The sequence below is a fragment of the Acanthaster planci genome, linkage group LG03 (genome assembly GCF_054643075.1).
Source record: "Acanthaster planci isolate LZ-2023a linkage group LG03, COTS_SCS, whole genome shotgun sequence".
Taxonomy (NCBI): domain Eukaryota; kingdom Metazoa; phylum Echinodermata; class Asteroidea; order Valvatida; family Acanthasteridae; genus Acanthaster; species Acanthaster planci.
The window spans coordinates 6,837,839-6,855,058 of NC_141779.1; the positions used below are offsets into that span (position 1 = coordinate 6,837,839).

Consider the following 17,220-nt stretch of genomic DNA (forward strand, 5'->3'; position numbering starts at 1 on the left):
AGGGTCACGAGAGAAGGCAAACAAACTTTTTGGACCAGGAAGTCTCTACATATTTTCATTTGAACAGCAAACATATTGCAAATGGCCTTTTTTTGTTTACTTTTTCTCACATTCGGTCAGTTTTACAGTCAGATTATTAAGTTTAATGAGCTGTATCAATTATTACAATGGTGAGGTGAAAATTTTTTCAACTAAGGGATTATCATAAACTACTGACAGCTGTTTTATAATCACAGTACTCATTAGGTTAACATAATGTATTTCTTGTTGAATGTTTTGATCAATCTGAAATGAAATTCATTATCTGAAATGCAATTAACGCCATTCTAGAATTTAGTTTCAGATACCACTAAATGTTTACAGCACCTTAAATATTAACCTGTCTGACAATCTTAGTAAACTTTGAAAGACAGAATAATGACAACATAACAACCCATCATCAGGTGATCAAGTTGAATCTTATGTTGGGTTTATTTGTATGCAGTGAGTGGACATCACAGACTTCAGAATACTCACATTGTCAGTCAGCCCTCTGACTTCTCTACGTATTTTGTCCTTGTCCACCATTGAAGCCAAGGCCCACTTGCCATCGTGAGATCCAAGGTACGACATGTTCTTCCAGGAGGAGCATCTTAGGTGTCACTGATTCATTCCTGAAGTTGGTGTGGAAAAACTGCGCGTACTGCTTGATACAGCCATATATGTTGTTAAAATTTCCAAACAAAACAAAACAAAAAAGCAAATGTAGGAAATGTTTAAAAGAACAGTTCCTGTTTTATGAGTGTTAATGGTGTTCATTGGAATAATCTCTTAGGCAGTTTTTAGAAGGTAAGTTCAAACATTGTACACAGGGTACTACTGTGTAAATGTAACATGGAACCCATGGAGGAAAAGATGGACAAATTTTATCAAGGCAGGAAAACCCCAGGGGATGTAATATACCAGACCATAGAGGGCGCTAGTCAGTCACTCCTTTCAGATAGTTCTCAGAGCTCACGTTGGAAATAAAAGAGTAGCTGAAGTCACCTAAATGCAGGTCATCCTGGCTCCATAATAACCCTCCACACATAACATGGTGGCAGCGCGGTCCTACCTTGCCATTTGCACTACCGATATTCACATCATCGCCTAAAACAAGGTGAGATTTGACTCGGAAATGTGCCGTCGTTTCTGTGAAAATGACTGAGTGACAATCCATGTACGCATGTATACATAGACTGTGTGTGTACAGTAGCCTCGCGATGCCTGTGTGTATAGCTTAGGATCGTCACGGTGCAGCATGTACTGATACTCGCATCGTCTATTGAGGTCAGAGGTCATCTCAACTTACAAGTAGGAACAATGACAGACTCAGTTACACCTCGCATGACCTGGGATGACCCAGATTTGCCCAGTGCCATACAGATTTTTCGGCAACAATGTGAGCTACATTTCTCTGTCAAAAATGTCAAACCAGAGAAACAAGTCGACCACATATTTCTCTTCATGGGACCTACTGGACTTCGCATGTATAACTCATGGAGCTTACTTGAGGCTGATGCGAAAAAGCCTGACATTGTTTGGGATCGCCTCTCTGCACAGATCACTCCGAGAACAAATTTCCGTGTTGCTCACCTGTACTTACAGAAATTTCAGCAGAAGGATCGTGAATCTGTTGAAGACTACATGTCACAACTCAAGCTACATGCCCAAACATGTCAATTTCGTGACGACAAGGAATTCGCAGACAGAATCGTCAAACAGTTTATTGCGGGAACGTGTCACCCAGATCTGCAAAAGCAACTTTTGGCTCGCGATGACACCTTGACCATTGATCAGTGTTTGGATATTGCTCGTACTCACGAGGCATCCTTATCACACATGGAACAGCTAACCAATGTTCATCATGGTCAGTCTTCCATTGATGCATTACAGCGCCGACGCACATGTAGGAACTGTGGTAGGCAACATCTCTTCAGACCTCGTGAGTTATGCCCTGCCTACAACACAACATGTGATAACTGTAGAAAACGCAATCACTGGAGAAACGTGTGCAAGTCCAAACACCAACCCAGTGATTCTACACGTGGCCGACAAAACCAGCGAACTCCCCGAGATACTCGTCGTCGCTCACAATCGCAGTCTCGGTCCAAGTCGAGACAACGCCGTTCTCAACGCGACATGCACATGTTTGCAGGCAGCGCCTCTCCGGTTTCGGGTGGTGACATTGAGGTTCCATTCGAACAACTCACACTTGATATTGTCGTATCCGCTATTCGTCCAAATGCACGTGATCGCGACGAAGCCTACACATGCGTACAACTGCGACAAGATACAGAATGTCGTATCATAAATCTACACGTGAAAGTCGACACGGGTGCCCAGACGAACACCATCCCTGTTCGTGTTTACCGTCGAATGTACCCAACTCACTTGGACTCTGATGGATTTCCGTGCAAGGGACATCTTGCTAACTCTGGTGCTGTTCTCAAAGCATACAATGGCACAGAGATTAAGCAATACGGCACACTGACTCTCCCATGCAAACATGCCCAGTCCGAATGGCACAATGCTGAGTTTCACATCTGTGAGACCGATGGCCCAGCTATCATTGGTCTTCGCACGGCTCTGCAGTTGAACATTGTAGCCTTAAACTATTCTGTTGAATCGCACACTCAGTCTGACACAGACATCAGACCACAGAGCCAGCCGATTTGCTCAGTTGAGGATCTCGTCTCCGCATACCCAGAACAGTTCGACGCACTTGGAGATTTTCCTGGTGCATATCACATTGTGCTTCGCGATGGTGCACAACCCGTTGTACACGCCCCATGTAAGTGCTCCATTCACATCCACGATGAACTCAAGTCAGAATTAGACAAAATGGAGGCACAGGGTGTCATCTGACGTGTTACCGAGCCCACAGATTGGGTTAGTAGCATCGCCATTTCGCGCAAGGCTAATGGTCAGTTACGCGTTTGTTTGGACCCTAAAGACCTTAACAAGGCACTCAGGCGATCTCATCATAAGACACCGACACTGGAGGAGATTACGCACAAACTTGCTGGCGCAACGGTTTTCAGCAAAATGGACGCGAAACACGGTTACTGGTCCATCCACCTCGACGAGGAGAGTTCACTGTTGACGACATTCAATAGCCCCTTCGGTCGCTATTGTTACAAGCGCATGCCATTTGGCCTGGCAGTCAGGATATTTTCCAACATCGGATGGACCAGATACTCGAACAGTGTGAGGGCGTGATCGGAATCGCAGACGACATCATCGTCTTTGGAGACTCAGAACAGTCTCACGATAAGAACCTTCGTAAGCTCATGACTGTCGCTGCTGCAAACGGGCTGAAGTTCAACAGTAGCAAGTGCGCGATCAAAGACAAGCAGATCACATTCTTCGGCATGGTATATGATGCACGGGGCATCCATCCAGATCCAGCTAAAGTGGATGCCATAAAGGCCATGCCACCCCCCTCCGATAAGACACAGCTCCGCGAGTTTCTCAGAATGGTTACATACTTAAGCCCATTCATCCAGCACTTGTCGAGCCACACCGCTGACTTGCGCAAGCTACTACGCAATGACTGTGAGTATGCATGGTCTCCAAGTCACCAACGTTGTTTTGAGAAAGTGCGCGATCTGATCTGTGACTCTGCTACTTTGCGGTACTTTGACACCAATAAACCCACAACAATTCAAGTGGATGCATCGTCACGTGGTTTGGGTGCAACCTTGATGCAGGAACGCGAGCCGATCGCCTATGCTTCCAAGGCACTCAGTAGTGCTGAGACAACATACGCAAATATCGAGCAAGAAATGTTGGCGGTTGTCTTCGGTTGTGAGTGCTACCATACATATGTCTATGGTAAACATTTCACGATAGAGTCTGACCAAAAACCACTTCAGATGATTCATCAGAAACCGCTCACATCTGCACCCCCTGGAGATGCTTATGCATCTCCAGCCATATGACTTCACTCTGCAGTATCGCCCCGGCAAGGAAGTTCCAGTCGCTGACAGTTTGTCACGTTCGCCGGCAAATGACGGTACGCATATTCCGTTGGACATTCAGATAAATCTCGTGCATTTCACTGCTGATCGCCTCACAGACGTCAAACGCGAGACTGCGCGAGATCCAATTCTGCAGGAACTCCAACAGGTCATCGTATCCGGTTGGCCTGATCGGATGAGAGATCTGGCAGCTCCCCTACGACCGTATTGGTCATTCCGTGATGAGCTTGCAATAGCAGATGGCATTCTTATGAAAGGATGTCGCGTTGTCATACCCTCCTCCATGCATGCATATACGCTGAACAAGCTGCACGAAGGTCATCAGGGTGCAACCAAGACAAAGCGCAGAGCGAAAGACACTGTATATTGGCTTAACATGAACCAAGACATTGACCAAGTTGTGAGCCAATGTTCTACATGTCAGGAACATCAGCGGTCTCAACCAAAGGAGACCTTACTTCCACACGAGTTGCCAACGCGGCCATGGCAAATACTCGGCACTGACCTGTTCCACTTCAAAGGTAATGAGTACCTTCTGATAGCTGACTATTACTCCAAGTTTCCTGTCGTGCGTAGAATGCCTGCAAACTGCACAAGTCGTGCAGTGATTGATGCCACTCAGCAAATCTTCTCAGAGCAAGGTGTGCCGGAGAAGGTTATTAGTGACAATGGCCCACATTATGCCTCTACAGCATACAACACATTCCCTGAGGAATGAGGTTTCACACATGTTACGTCCTCGCCCCATTTCCCACAGTCAAATGGTTTCGCTGAGAGAATGATCCAAACCGTTAAGCGTACCATGACTAAAGCAAGGGCCAGTGGACAAAACATCAGCATGGCTCTTCTCTGTCTAAGGACGACTCCAGTGGACAGCAAACTTCCAAGTCCAGCAGAACTGCTTTGTGGAAGGAAGTTTCAGAGCAACCTACCGGTAGTCATCAAGCACACATCAGAGCACAAGGACCAAACATACCAGCGCCTACAGGATAGACAAGCACAGCAGAAAGTCTACCACGACAGATCTGCCCATGATCTCAAGCCACTCCAACCTGGCCAATTAGTGCGTGTCCAGCATCCGAACACTGGTTTATGGACACCAGCACAGGTTAAACAGTGCTGTGAGGAGCCACGTTCATATGTCATAGTGACTCCCAACGGTCGTGAACTCAGACGCAATCGTCGTCATCTTCGTGACATTGAACCTGTCAAGAAACGCGTCACATTCAAAGATGGCGCACCACCGTCTCGTGATAGCCCAACACGAGACAATCAGAACACTCCCACTATCACGCGATCTGGTCGACAAGTCAGACCACCAAAGAGACTCGATCTGTGAACAGTTTTATGAACATTATCACCATCATTTTCTTTGATGTTATTATTTTTTTTTAACATGGCAAAGTGTTGGATTAGTGTTTTGCAGATGACTACACTAGACAAGTATAACACTGCCTTATTTATTTCTTTTGGTTAGATGCATAGGTCATGCACAGACCTTTATATACTTATATCATTTTTTTTTAAGAAACACCATTTTTTTTGTCTATTGTTACGAACAAAACAAAACAAAAGGACTTCAGCATAAGAAAAGATCACCAAGAACCAGACAGTAAAATGTTTGTTTTTTTTCCATGTAACAGCTGAGTTCATTTATTACCTGTTCAATGGACTCTCTGTTCCCGTCTTTGCTCAGTTTTTGGGTTTTTTTTGTCGTTAAATTTTTTTTTTCCAAATTCCAAACCAGTTGCAATTTGTTCATATCTTTCTTTTAAAAAGGGGGGATGTAATATACCAGACCATAGAGGGCGCTAGTCAGTCACTCCTTTCGGATAGTTCTCAGAGCTCACGTTGGAAATAAAGAGTAGCTGAAGTTGTCACCTAAATGCAGGTCGTCCTGGCTCCATAATAACCCTCCACACATAACAGGGGACTGTTATGGGGAAGCAGTATATCCAATTGACTCTGCATCCTGCAAGATTCAAACCAGGGTTTGAATGTGAAAGGCAAGGAACTTAGCTGCTGCCACGTGGTATGCAGATATGAAATTGTTTGACCTTGTGTCTGCTTTTTGCTTATCAAGTTCTTCTATTTCTTCTGTACCAAGTCTTCTTCCAAGATTGTATTTGTTGTGGCACCTTCAAGAGAGTGTGAGCAGTTGATACTTCCTGGAAAGGTCTTCAGCATCGTTCATCCTGGCAGGCAAAGTTGGGCACAACTCCTCAGTTTTCTGGACAATACAGGATGTCAGTTTTCTGATATTGTATTCCTGTTCACAGTGGAAGTAAACAAATTCATATAAGTGTGCGCAACATTGAGCATGAATATATTTTACCACACATCTTTGAATAGAATAATAAGCTATGCATTTGGTTTGTACCTGGCAACATTTGTGCACGTGGTTCCCAGCAAATGTATTTCCGTGATATGCCTGCCGATGAACTCCCATTTCCTGCAGAGTCTTGTCCAGCTGAGAAGTCGGGGATCCTTGGCCTGGCTGCAGGGTGGTGTTCTTTCTCAGAGATGCTGCAGCTGATTCCTGGAAGAAACATGATATTGCAGTACAATCGAACTGAGGGGAGAAGGTTCTCAAATCTGGGTCGGCTTTGAAGAACTGAATTCTATGGAGGGGTCCATGGAAAATGCTACAAGTTTTCCTGTACAGCATCTCACAGCAGCATCACTGTGGCCATGTTATCACTAGCGCTTGTTGTTTGAAGGACCAGAGCTAACAGTTGGTCTTCCAGTGCTGCCACATTCACTTTCCAGGCATCTGCTTCCTCCTCTAGTGCAAGGGCATTTCTTATACCAGCTGTGTATTCTCCAAATTCTTCTCCAAGTTCTTCTCTGCTTGTAGCTCTCCAGACATTGCTAAAGTTTCACTTAGCTTGGTATCAAGCTCATGACAGGCACTTTGCAAACTGACATAACGCTTTAACAAAATGTCCAGGCTTATGTGAAGACCTGGTGGACGCACCTAAAGAAAGTATGTGTCCAAACAGAATGAATGAATGATGAGCTTTGGTTCAAGTAGATCAAAGTGTGTTTATATTATTGGTTTACTGAAAATTGCCAATGTTACTTCCAAAAAATTGAAAAGGAAAGTTATTGCAGCGACCGTGGGAAAATGAGGATTCAATTGGGTTGTTTTTACCCTGCAAATGATAAAAAGCAAATACAATAGTAACACCCAATTAATAGAAAAAGTATGCTCACATGAGTGAGAAGGATGAGAAGCATGGAGGGGCCGGATGACATTGTTGAATAACTTCGCTCTGGAAGGCTGACAACCATCTTCCCTGAACTTAGACAGATCACTCACCATTGTTTCCAGGGTCCGGTGCTCTGTGGCAGATCATTGATGTTGAGGACATTGAATGTCTTCATAGGTTGCTGTGCAATACAAACATCTGTGCCGCCGTGTGAACAGATGATTGTTTGGTCCATGGACATGTTTTTTTTTTCAATACTATCTGCTGTACAGTGACAGCAATTTTGCCCTTTACGGTGATCCCACAAAATTGACATCAGCAAAGGGAAAGAGAATGTGCCAGAAATCACCAGTTGATGCTGTCCTATGTTGCGTCAAGCAGTTGGCATACGTATACATATACATTTACACTAGTGTACGTGTACATGTATTCTGCAAAATAGTTGTTTGTACAATGTACACAAACAATATACATGTTCGACTCTAAAACACTGGCACTGAGTTGTCTTGTATGTGAATGATGAAGCTCACTTTGTGAAACTGTTGATGTTTTCACACGAATTGTGAATTATTGTAACAAACAAGAGGTTGATTTAAGTGATTTGGTTTCTATGGATCATTAATGAACAATCCATAGCAGTGGAGACTATAGACCATGTCACAAATAATACTTGACTCTGGCACTAAGTCTGGTTAATATTGTTGGAAGGAAAAGGGAACATATTCCATAAATCATATTTTTGCTATGCAGTTATATTTATCTCTTTTACTACAATGAATTATAATTTGAGTATTCAAGAGCCTCTCCGGTTCTTATCAGAACCACACAGACTAAAAAAAGAGATATTGCATGGTGTTTGCGGTAAGCAAGCTTTCCATCTTTGGAGTATTCATGCTTACTGTACAGGTTGTGCTGTGTGGAAATGAATGTCATCATTGGATTGGCTTGAATTCCCACAATGCTGTTCAATCTTTGTGCAAGAAAGAACACACAAACATTATTTGCAATAAGGTCTATACATGTAAACTGCTGTGGTTAATCAATACACTGTTTTATTATTTCTTTTCAAATGCACCTGTTGCTCCAGCGATGCCATATGTACGACACAGATACTGATAGTCTCCAAAGAGAAACACATCAAACTTGTAGTGCCTGTCACAAGGAGCAAAAGAGTTGAACAATTGATTATAACTCTACGTACGTTTCTTGAGTGTTACAGCTCCTTGACACATAATTGATTATACATGCAATATTTGACGTAAAAATGTGACCAACGATGTATGTGTTGTAAAAATGTGACCAACGGTGTATGTGTTGTTTTTACCTCCAGGTAGATTTCATCAGCTCAGCAACTTGTTCCTGATGTCGCCTCAGTCCCAGCTCCAAGTTATAAATAGAATCATCTGCCTCGAAGACACACACAGCAACTGTACTGGCAAGTGCATTGGGCCTCTGTACATTCCCAAACTGGAACATTTGCTTGAAGGTACATGTATGGCCTCCCTTATCTCCTACGTCTAATCCATATTTTGTCATCAGGGATGACGCCATCGTGCCACGTCAACTTTCCAGCCCTGTTTTCAGGAGAACCACCAACCTGTATCAGCATGTCTCTGATTGTTGCCTTCACAAGAGTATAGTTCCAGAGAAAATAAAGTTGATAATTGGCATTTTCAGTCTCAACTCGAGAAATATCCAACAACCCACGTTTAGTTTCCCCTCTGAAGTTTTCCTTCAGGGACAGCCCACCGTAAATGCAACAGAAACACGGTGCAGAAAACTGCCATGGCCAGTCACTTGTATTCTGTGTTCAATCAAAATTATATACATGGGGAATGGGGAATAATTAACTGTTAGTGATGTGAGTTTATTTTGCATGCAAATGTACTATGAAGACTATGCTTGTCAACTTGAGTTTCTAGAGACCCATCAGAGTACGAAAAATACACTATATTTTCAATGATTTAATTTTCTTAATTTAATGCATCAGTACGGTAAGGGGTCCTTTTTATTCCATTAAGATCTTTATCAAAGGCAAAATGACAGTTAACCAAATTCTTTGTGTATTTTTGTCCGTGTGTTCCAATGCATTTGTCATTTTATCTTTGATACAGATCCTGCTAGAGTCAAAACATGAGGCCACTCGCTACATTTTTTAATTTATACTGCAGGACTATTGGATTTACTTTTCAAAGTAACAAAACTGGCCTTTCTGATCATATCTCTCTAGCTGCTGAACAGTCTTTGCCATCAGGGATTTGACGCCCAAGCATGCTGATTGGCCCACCATCTTTCCACCATTCACATCATCTTTGAAGAGACAGGGTAGCTGTTCTCCAAGTATGTTGTCATCAATGATTTGCTTACCCTGCAGACAGAGTGATCTTTCACTTTCTGTAAGAACACCGTATTGTTTGAGCCACCTAAAAATATAGAAGGGAATTTAAACAAAATCAACAAGTTGAAATATTTCTATTATGTGTTAACCCATGATCATCTGTGAGTTAAATCTTCATAAGAAGTATTTGTATATCTGAAGATGTGTTGACTTCCTTTTCAAATTTATATTGGCAATATTACCTGAGAATATATGAAGCAGTGACAATGCTGTCAGCCATAAATCCAACAGTAGTCATATTTGTACTGCATGTGTAAATGGCAGAATCAAAATTAGCACAAATATGTGTGACGGCAAAAGGTTCTTTTCTAGTGGCTAAAATAATTTTTTATTTACTCAGAATTTATAATTAAAAAAAAGGGTTGGTACAGTAGCTAAACGGAAACAAAGAAGACAGAAGAAAAATCTGAAGTAAATTCTAAAATCAAATCAAAATCATGCATGTAATCGGAAGGCAAACAGCTATTACTCTGTAACGAAAACATAAAATAGTTTCCCTTAAGTCATAACAGTGTCCCTCATTGGGTACAGTTCTGGCAGATGAAAATGCAAAATCCTCTAACTTAATCTCCTTAACTACATGAGCTACATGTAGGCCTCTATCTTTACATCACAGAAGATCTATAGTGCCTGGCTCAGCTGCCTCTCCCTAAATAAACAATTCACTAGCCACTGCTGCACTGTTCCATACTGGGGGTAGAAAAGACTAATACATACTAATGAGCAAGGAACAGGTGACTATAATTAAGCCTCCTTCCAGGAGTTCATAAACACTCTACTGGACCTTGGAATGCACAACTGTCCCACCCATGGCATAGAGATGGTGCAGTGACCACATATCAATTATCGCCACAGTATGTATATGCAGTATAGATACTCAGCACCACAATATCGATATCATCACCAAAAGTCTTTTGAGCAATACAATAAAACTAAGAGTTGGCTACATATAAGTAACATTGAAGTTTCTATCTTAGTAAACAAGACTTGGCAAACAAGTACAACTAGTCCTTAGCAAACAGTAAGAGTTCTGCACGCATACACATAAAGGAAATACAGAATAATTGAAATGGCATGATGACTTTTCATGATTGAATGCAAAGATGAACTGTATCCATTGCTGCTGGCAAAGAAAATCCACTCTACTTTTTCAAGATCAAGATTTCGAGAAAATAATACTTGCACAGTGTGACATCATAAAATAACTCGATCCTTCACTTACACATAGGAAGTCAAACAGCAGAATGACTCAAACCAAAAATAACAATGTGATCCCAAGTCTTCCAAACACTAGAAACTTACTTTTACTCTGAAAACACTCCAGAGCAGCTATATACATTGGACAAAACCAAAAGTCAATGCAAAAACTAGAAGTCAATGAATCCCAAGTCCTTTCAAGAAACTGGAAATTGTGAATGTAGCTAGAAACTTTTAGAGGAATCTTCACAGCGAAATATCTATTCTCTGGACCCTTTGGAATGCACTTCAAATACAATATGCAGTAAGAAGCTCCCCCTAAGATATGGAAAAAATGTAAACTCACCCAAGAATCCTCAAAGGAACTTTCTGAACATATACAGTTGTAGGTTTAGGACTTGATGTACCCGGTGTCACGATAGCCCAAGTAGAGAATACATGTATGTGTGTCCATGTATTAGGCTATTGTGGCGGGCATCCCCGGGCCTACCCTGAGTTGATGGGATCAAACCAAGCACTATTAGTGGCAGAGTCGATCTTCCCAACCTAAGGCTTTTCCCCAGACGAGAGACCACACAGAGCGACCTCAAGGCAAAGGGTGCAGGACCGTTTAGGAGGAAATATACCGCCGATTGTGACCGAGTGTTAATTAGTCTCTGCTGAATTACACAATCAACCTGTAAAGAAAGTAATCCTTGACAGAAGAACTGTCGGTACAGGACGTTCAATTTATTCAACAATAATCAACACAAATCAACAAATGAAATGTACGGTGAAGTGATTGGGAGATTGGTTTGGTTGCCTGTGTATTTACTTAATTGGATAGAGCACTAACTTAGCGTAGGGCCGCAGCAGCAATACGCCAATGCATCAACTATGCACCATGCGCATTAGCCATTCACTGTGCATCAACCACACACAGCGCATCAACAAAGTCACACTGCCTCAGCAATGCACCACTGCATGAGCAACGCACCTCTGCGTATTAAAACAATGCACACCGCTGTGTAAACCATGCACACTACATGCACTGCATCAACAATGCACACCGCGTCAGCAACGTACAACTTGTACAACTTCGTACGAGCTTCACCTAACGTGCATGCGAGCCAGCGTCAGCAACGTACAGCTCTCACAGCTTTGTACTTCCAACGCGTCAGCTACACACACTAGTCAGCCACGTACAGTCTATACAATCACGTGCTACCAATCGATCGTGCTACTGCAGTAGCACGATCATGTGCGCACAGCGCGCTACGCTATGCCTAGCCAGCACACGTTACCAAGTCACTAGCCAATCAGGTACGTGCACTGCAACTCATTAATAAAATTAGACTAGCTCTAGTCCTATACACTTTCCGTCACAAAGGCCCGAGCATGGCGGGGTATGTCCCCATACACCACAAGCCATAACAATTCAATAAGGGAAGTGTGTCTTCAACTTATAACTCTTCTAAAACTCATAGAAGATTCACTGGGTCTTATACAAAGTATAACTCATTAGATATTCACAAGATCTTATACACATTCTAAAGGGGAAAAAGAACACCTAATTTTGCCTCATTAAATATGCACAAAATTTTCCTACGCAATGCAAGGGGCACAAGAACACCAAAATTTACCTAATTTAATATGCACAACACTTCACCAAAATTTCAAGGCACCTAATTTAATATTTACAGGAAAATTTGCTCACAATGTGGAAATGGCATACAAATTGATCACTGTTTCTGGCATGATTTTATACAAAATAAAGAGACAAGACTTCTGGCAGATAAAATTATATAAGTCGATGTTCTCCAAGGCTCACAATATACGGTTAATTTTACACAGGTTTTAATTTATGCAAAAAATAGAAAATTTCAAGTACTGCATGATTACACATGATTGAAGTATAGATTTCACTTACTCGTCCGTACCAACAAAGGATTAAAACACTTATAAAAAAATAAGTTATGTCATCTTTAAACAAAGCTTAAAACTCTTTTACATAACAGTGTCGGTCCTCGTCTCTGGTTCTTTACTTCCCGGTCGGCTTTCCCTCCGCGTCTACTTCTATTTGCTTCTGGTAGACCAGTTGTGTTCATCCGTCTTGACGAGCTTGCCGTCTAGATACACCTGCGTGCAAGTGTACTCCCGGACGGTGGCGGTGCGTGTCTTCTTCGCTGGAGGCGGTACAAGTGGTAGCGAGGCGGCCTCTTGTTCGTCCTCTTGGGAAGCTGACGAAAGGCTCTCGGCGGCCTCCTCCACGATCATCTGCAACATGCCTTGCGGTTTTCCCCCGGACCGCACGTAGGGTGAGACTGCTTTGGACTGGGGCGACGAAGGGCGCTCCGTCAGTGGGGACATGGGGGTTGGCGACAAGGACAAAACCGCTGCTCCAACAGCCTGCTTGGAGGCAGTTGCCTCCGCAACCTTCGGGGACGGACTTGACTCACTGGACGATATGGCCTTAGTAGTCGGCTGACTACCGGTCACCACCGTTCGCACGGCGCTGAATAACGACCTGTCTTGACCAAGGCTCTGAGCCGGGCTTTTAGCGCCCTCCCCCGCCTCACTATAGGGTGGCAGGTCTCCATATGACGGAACAGCGTGCCTACCGGACCCGCCCGGTAGGAACACCTACTGCAAAACAAGGTACTCTTCGACTGATGTATATTTCGAATATGGCGCCAGAGGCTCTGCCTATGGTTGAACCACAGGGGGCACTCTTGGCAACTGAACCGCCTTGGCTTGGACCTTCCACGACCTTTGTCTTGCAGCATTTCTCTTCAGACTCTGCAAGAGAAACCATAACAGAAAGAAATATGTATTAATGGAACATATGTCGATATCTGGACAACCCTCGACTGTTACCAATTTCACTGCAAGTTTGGTACATGCGATTTCACACAAAGCAAAACAACTTTGTCCAGCGCTAACGATAGCGCAAGGGCAATCTGTGCGCCCGTTTTGGGTACCGCCTCGACGGTGTTTGACCCGACACAAGATTGTCCTCATTCTCCGAATTTGACCCTTTTCTGACGTCATGAGACACCAGAGGAGTTTCACCATTATTGGCCTCATCAACCAACTCCCCAGATGAACCACTGACATCTGGAACATCAGTCACTTGATCTATCGGGAGGCCCTCCTCCACAACATCCTTGGGTTGACTTGCCCAAGTACCAACTGTTTCACCGACACACGGCTTCAACCTGTCAACATGGACAACTTTCAACTTGTTCCCCAACTTTTGCTGAATACGGACGATAACATCCGATAACTTCTTGGTAATTAACCAAGGTCCTTCCCAGCGAAGCTGTAGCTTGGGGAAAAGGTTCTTTCTCTTCGCTGGGTTGTGTAGCCACACAAGTTGGCCCTCTTTCAACCCATGTTCGAATGCTCGCCTGTCATAATTTCGCCTTTGCCTCCGGGCACTTTTCCTGAGACAATCTCTTGCCCTTTTGTGGGCACTCTGCATTTCACTTCTCAATTTCTCAGCAAAGTCCAAAATTGTGTCCTCTTCAACCTCAACACACCCCGTGACCAAATCCACTGGAACGGTCACTTCCTGTCCCAACATCATCATGTTGGGCCTTTCGCCAGTTGAGTCTTGTGGTGTATACCGGTAGGCGAAGGTGGCATACGGGAGAAATTCGTCCAAGTCCTTCTGCCTTCGCTTAGGGTCAATGAGCATCGCCACAATGTTGACCAAGGTTTTATTAAACCTTTCGACCATGCCGTCAGACTTTGGATTGTAGGCGGTCGTACGAGTTTTGGAAATGCCAAGGACTCGGCACATTTCAGCAAACACCTCAGATTCAAAGTTAGTGCCCTGATCTGAATGAAACTCTTGGGGCACTCCAAATCGACACCAACTCTTTCACCAAGGAATGCGCGACCGTAACTGCAGTTGCGTCTGGAAGTGGGAGTGCCTCCATCCACCTTGTGGAGTAATCGCCAATGACCAAAACCCAACGGTTGCCATTGTCCGTCATGGGCAATGGCCCGAGCAAGTCGATGGCTACTCGCTCCATGGGAACCCCAACTGGATACTGCTGTAAGGGTGCAACCCTTCTCTTAGCAGGTGACTTTCTTCTGGCACAAACATCACATCCCCTCAGATATGACCGTACGTCCGCGGACATACCTGGCCAGAAATATCGAAGTTTCACTTTGGCCAATGTTTTATTGACCCCTAAGTGACCACTAAGTTGCCCACCATGCAACTCAGCAATGACTTCCTTGCGGAACTTTGGTGGTAACACCAACAACCACCGAATGGACTTTCCGTCATCGGAGTCCCATCGTCGGTGTAGCACACCTTTGCGGACCTCCAACTGGTCCCACTGCGACCAATAGGTCTTGCAGGTCGCTGACAAGTGGGAAATTGTCTTCCACTCTGGTTGGTTTTGTTCTCTTCCTTTAACCTGATGAGCCAACTTCGGTTTCATCCTGTAACTGTGCTTCTCTTAAAACATTCCCAGACAGGACTGGTTGGGCGGCCACGCCCCTAACCAAGAACTCACTACCCTGAGGCTGACCCTTGGGTACCATACCAGTTGCTTCAACTCCACTGACCTGTTCCTCACGGCCGCACTGTTTACATGGCCGTCTTGACAGTCCGTCAGCATTTCCATGCTTCTTGCCACTTCTGTGCTCTACAACCAAGTCATACTGAGACAGAACCTCCTACCATCTCGCCAACTGACCCTCGGGGTTCTTGAAATTAAGTACCCACCGCAATGCAGAATGGTCAGTTCTGACCGTCACCTTCCGGCCATACAGGTATTGTTTGAAGTACTTCAAATACACCACCACAGCCAGCAACTCTTTGCGGGTGACACAATAGTTTCGCTCAGGTTTGCTGAGCTTCCGGCTTGCGTAAGCAAGCACCTTTTCGTCACCTGCTTGAACCTGGGACAAGACTGCCCCAATGCCATCACCACTGGCATCGGTGTCCAGGATAAAGTCGCCTTCAGGAATCGGGTATGACAGAACTGGAGCGGCCTGAAGCCAGCTCTTCAGCTTGTCAAACGCCTCCTGACAACTCTCTGTCCACACAAAGTCCCTTGCCTTCTCCGTCAAGGCATGGAGTGGGCTTGCGATTTCTGCAAATCCCCGTATAAACCTCCGGTAATACGAGGCGAGACCCAGAAAACTTCTCACTTCTCGTACACACCTCGGAGTTGGCCAATTTGCCACTGCTTCGACCTTTCTTGGGTCTGTGCAACCCCTTCTGAGGACACAATGTGCCCCAGGTACGCCACTGACTTTTGAAACAGCTGGCACTTGCTGGGCTTAAATTTGAGCCCGGCATGTCTTAGCCGCTCAAACACTATCCGCAAACGGGCTAAGGTCTCCAGCACCGTCTGACCAAACACGATAATGTCATCTAAATAGATCAGTAGGATCTCCCACTGCAAGCCGGCCATGATCTTCTCCATGAGCCGCTCGAAAGTGGCCGGGGCATTGCACAGCCTAAATGGCATGCATTTCCACCGCCACAGCCCATTTCTCACAACAAATGTCGACTTTTGACTGGTGTCCTCATCAAGAGCGACTTGCCAGTACCCCGATGCTAAATCGAGGGTACAGAACCACTTCGCCCCTCTCAAGGCATCGAATGTTTCATCAATGCGCGGGACGGGATAGGTATTCTTGATGGTAACCGAATTCAACTTTCGGTAGTCAACGCAAAAGCGCTTCGTACCGTCCTTCTTGTCCACCAGGACAACATTTGCTGCCCAGGAACTATCTGAGGGTTCAATTACTCCCCTCTCCTCCAGGTTGCGTATTTGCTCCTGAATCTCCTGCTGATGCAGGTACGGATGACGCCTCATGCTCTCTTTTATCGGTTTAGAATCACCAGTGTCTATGTGATGCTTGACCACGTCCGTGTGACCGATGTCATGGTCACCCTTGGACAACACATCTTGAAAAGTCGATCAGACATTTCTGGACATCCTCATGGTACTTGGCCTCCACATTGGCTGTACCTCTCTCATATAGATAGATCTTGCAAATATGGGGGCAACACCTCGTCCACATTTGCAACCACGTTGAATTCTTCATGAATTGAACTAGCTTCAACCGGGGAAACCACTCTCGCAGTTGTCCCCTACCGGGCAACTCTTTTCTCCTTTCTAGGATAAAACACCCGCAACGGAACAACATCGCCTTCAGTCTCAACCAGAGACCTGGCCAGCATCAAGCCTCTCTTGGCTAAGTCACCACCACCTTCAACCGGTTCAACTAGGGCTGGCCCGAGCAAGTCTGTGCCCTTCCGAGCAATTTTGCCCGGGACCACAGCTTCATGACCTGGTGGAATTACTGTAGTCTGGGAAACCACAACACGCCCAATGAAGGGTTGGCCTGCACCATTCATGCACTTGATTCGCTCACCGTTGAGCCTCCACTCCCTTAATTG

At 44.6% G+C, this 17,220-nt stretch overlaps 1 protein-coding gene and 1 long non-coding RNA gene across 7 annotated transcripts; one reads left to right on the forward strand and one right to left on the reverse strand.

Annotated features, from left to right (window-relative positions):
* Positions 1 to 997: 997 nt before the first annotated feature.
* Positions 998 to 9,736, forward strand: LOC147799588 (uncharacterized). Of its 2 annotated transcripts, XR_015424614.1 has the most exons (4): positions 998 to 1,138; positions 8,301 to 8,410; positions 8,544 to 8,699; positions 9,444 to 9,736. It is a non-coding gene; the product is annotated as an uncharacterized LOC147799588 (long non-coding RNA). The 2 variants fall into 2 exon arrangements; XR_015424615.1 differs by lacking the exon at positions 8,301 to 8,410 and having other exon boundaries at positions 1,006 to 1,138.
* Positions 1,136 to 9,537, reverse strand: LOC110989515 (uncharacterized). Of its 5 annotated transcripts, none has more exons than XM_087133890.1 (6): positions 9,400 to 9,537; positions 8,538 to 8,787; positions 8,289 to 8,365; positions 7,218 to 7,346; positions 6,382 to 6,978; positions 1,136 to 6,270 (listed from the first exon to the last, which is right to left on the reverse strand). In XM_087133890.1, the coding sequence occupies exons 2-5, from the start codon at positions 8,762 to 8,764 to the stop codon at positions 6,902 to 6,904; spliced, it is 510 nt and encodes a 169-aa protein (XP_086990016.1). In that variant the 5' UTR covers positions 8,765 to 8,787; positions 9,400 to 9,537; the 3' UTR covers positions 1,136 to 6,270; positions 6,382 to 6,901. The 5 variants fall into 5 exon arrangements, with proteins under 5 accessions (XP_086990016.1, XP_086990015.1, XP_086990014.1 ...); XM_087133889.1 differs by having other exon boundaries at positions 8,538 to 8,837; positions 9,400 to 9,536; XM_087133888.1 differs by having other exon boundaries at positions 8,538 to 9,017; positions 9,400 to 9,511.
* Positions 9,737 to 17,220: the final 7,484 nt, after the last annotated feature.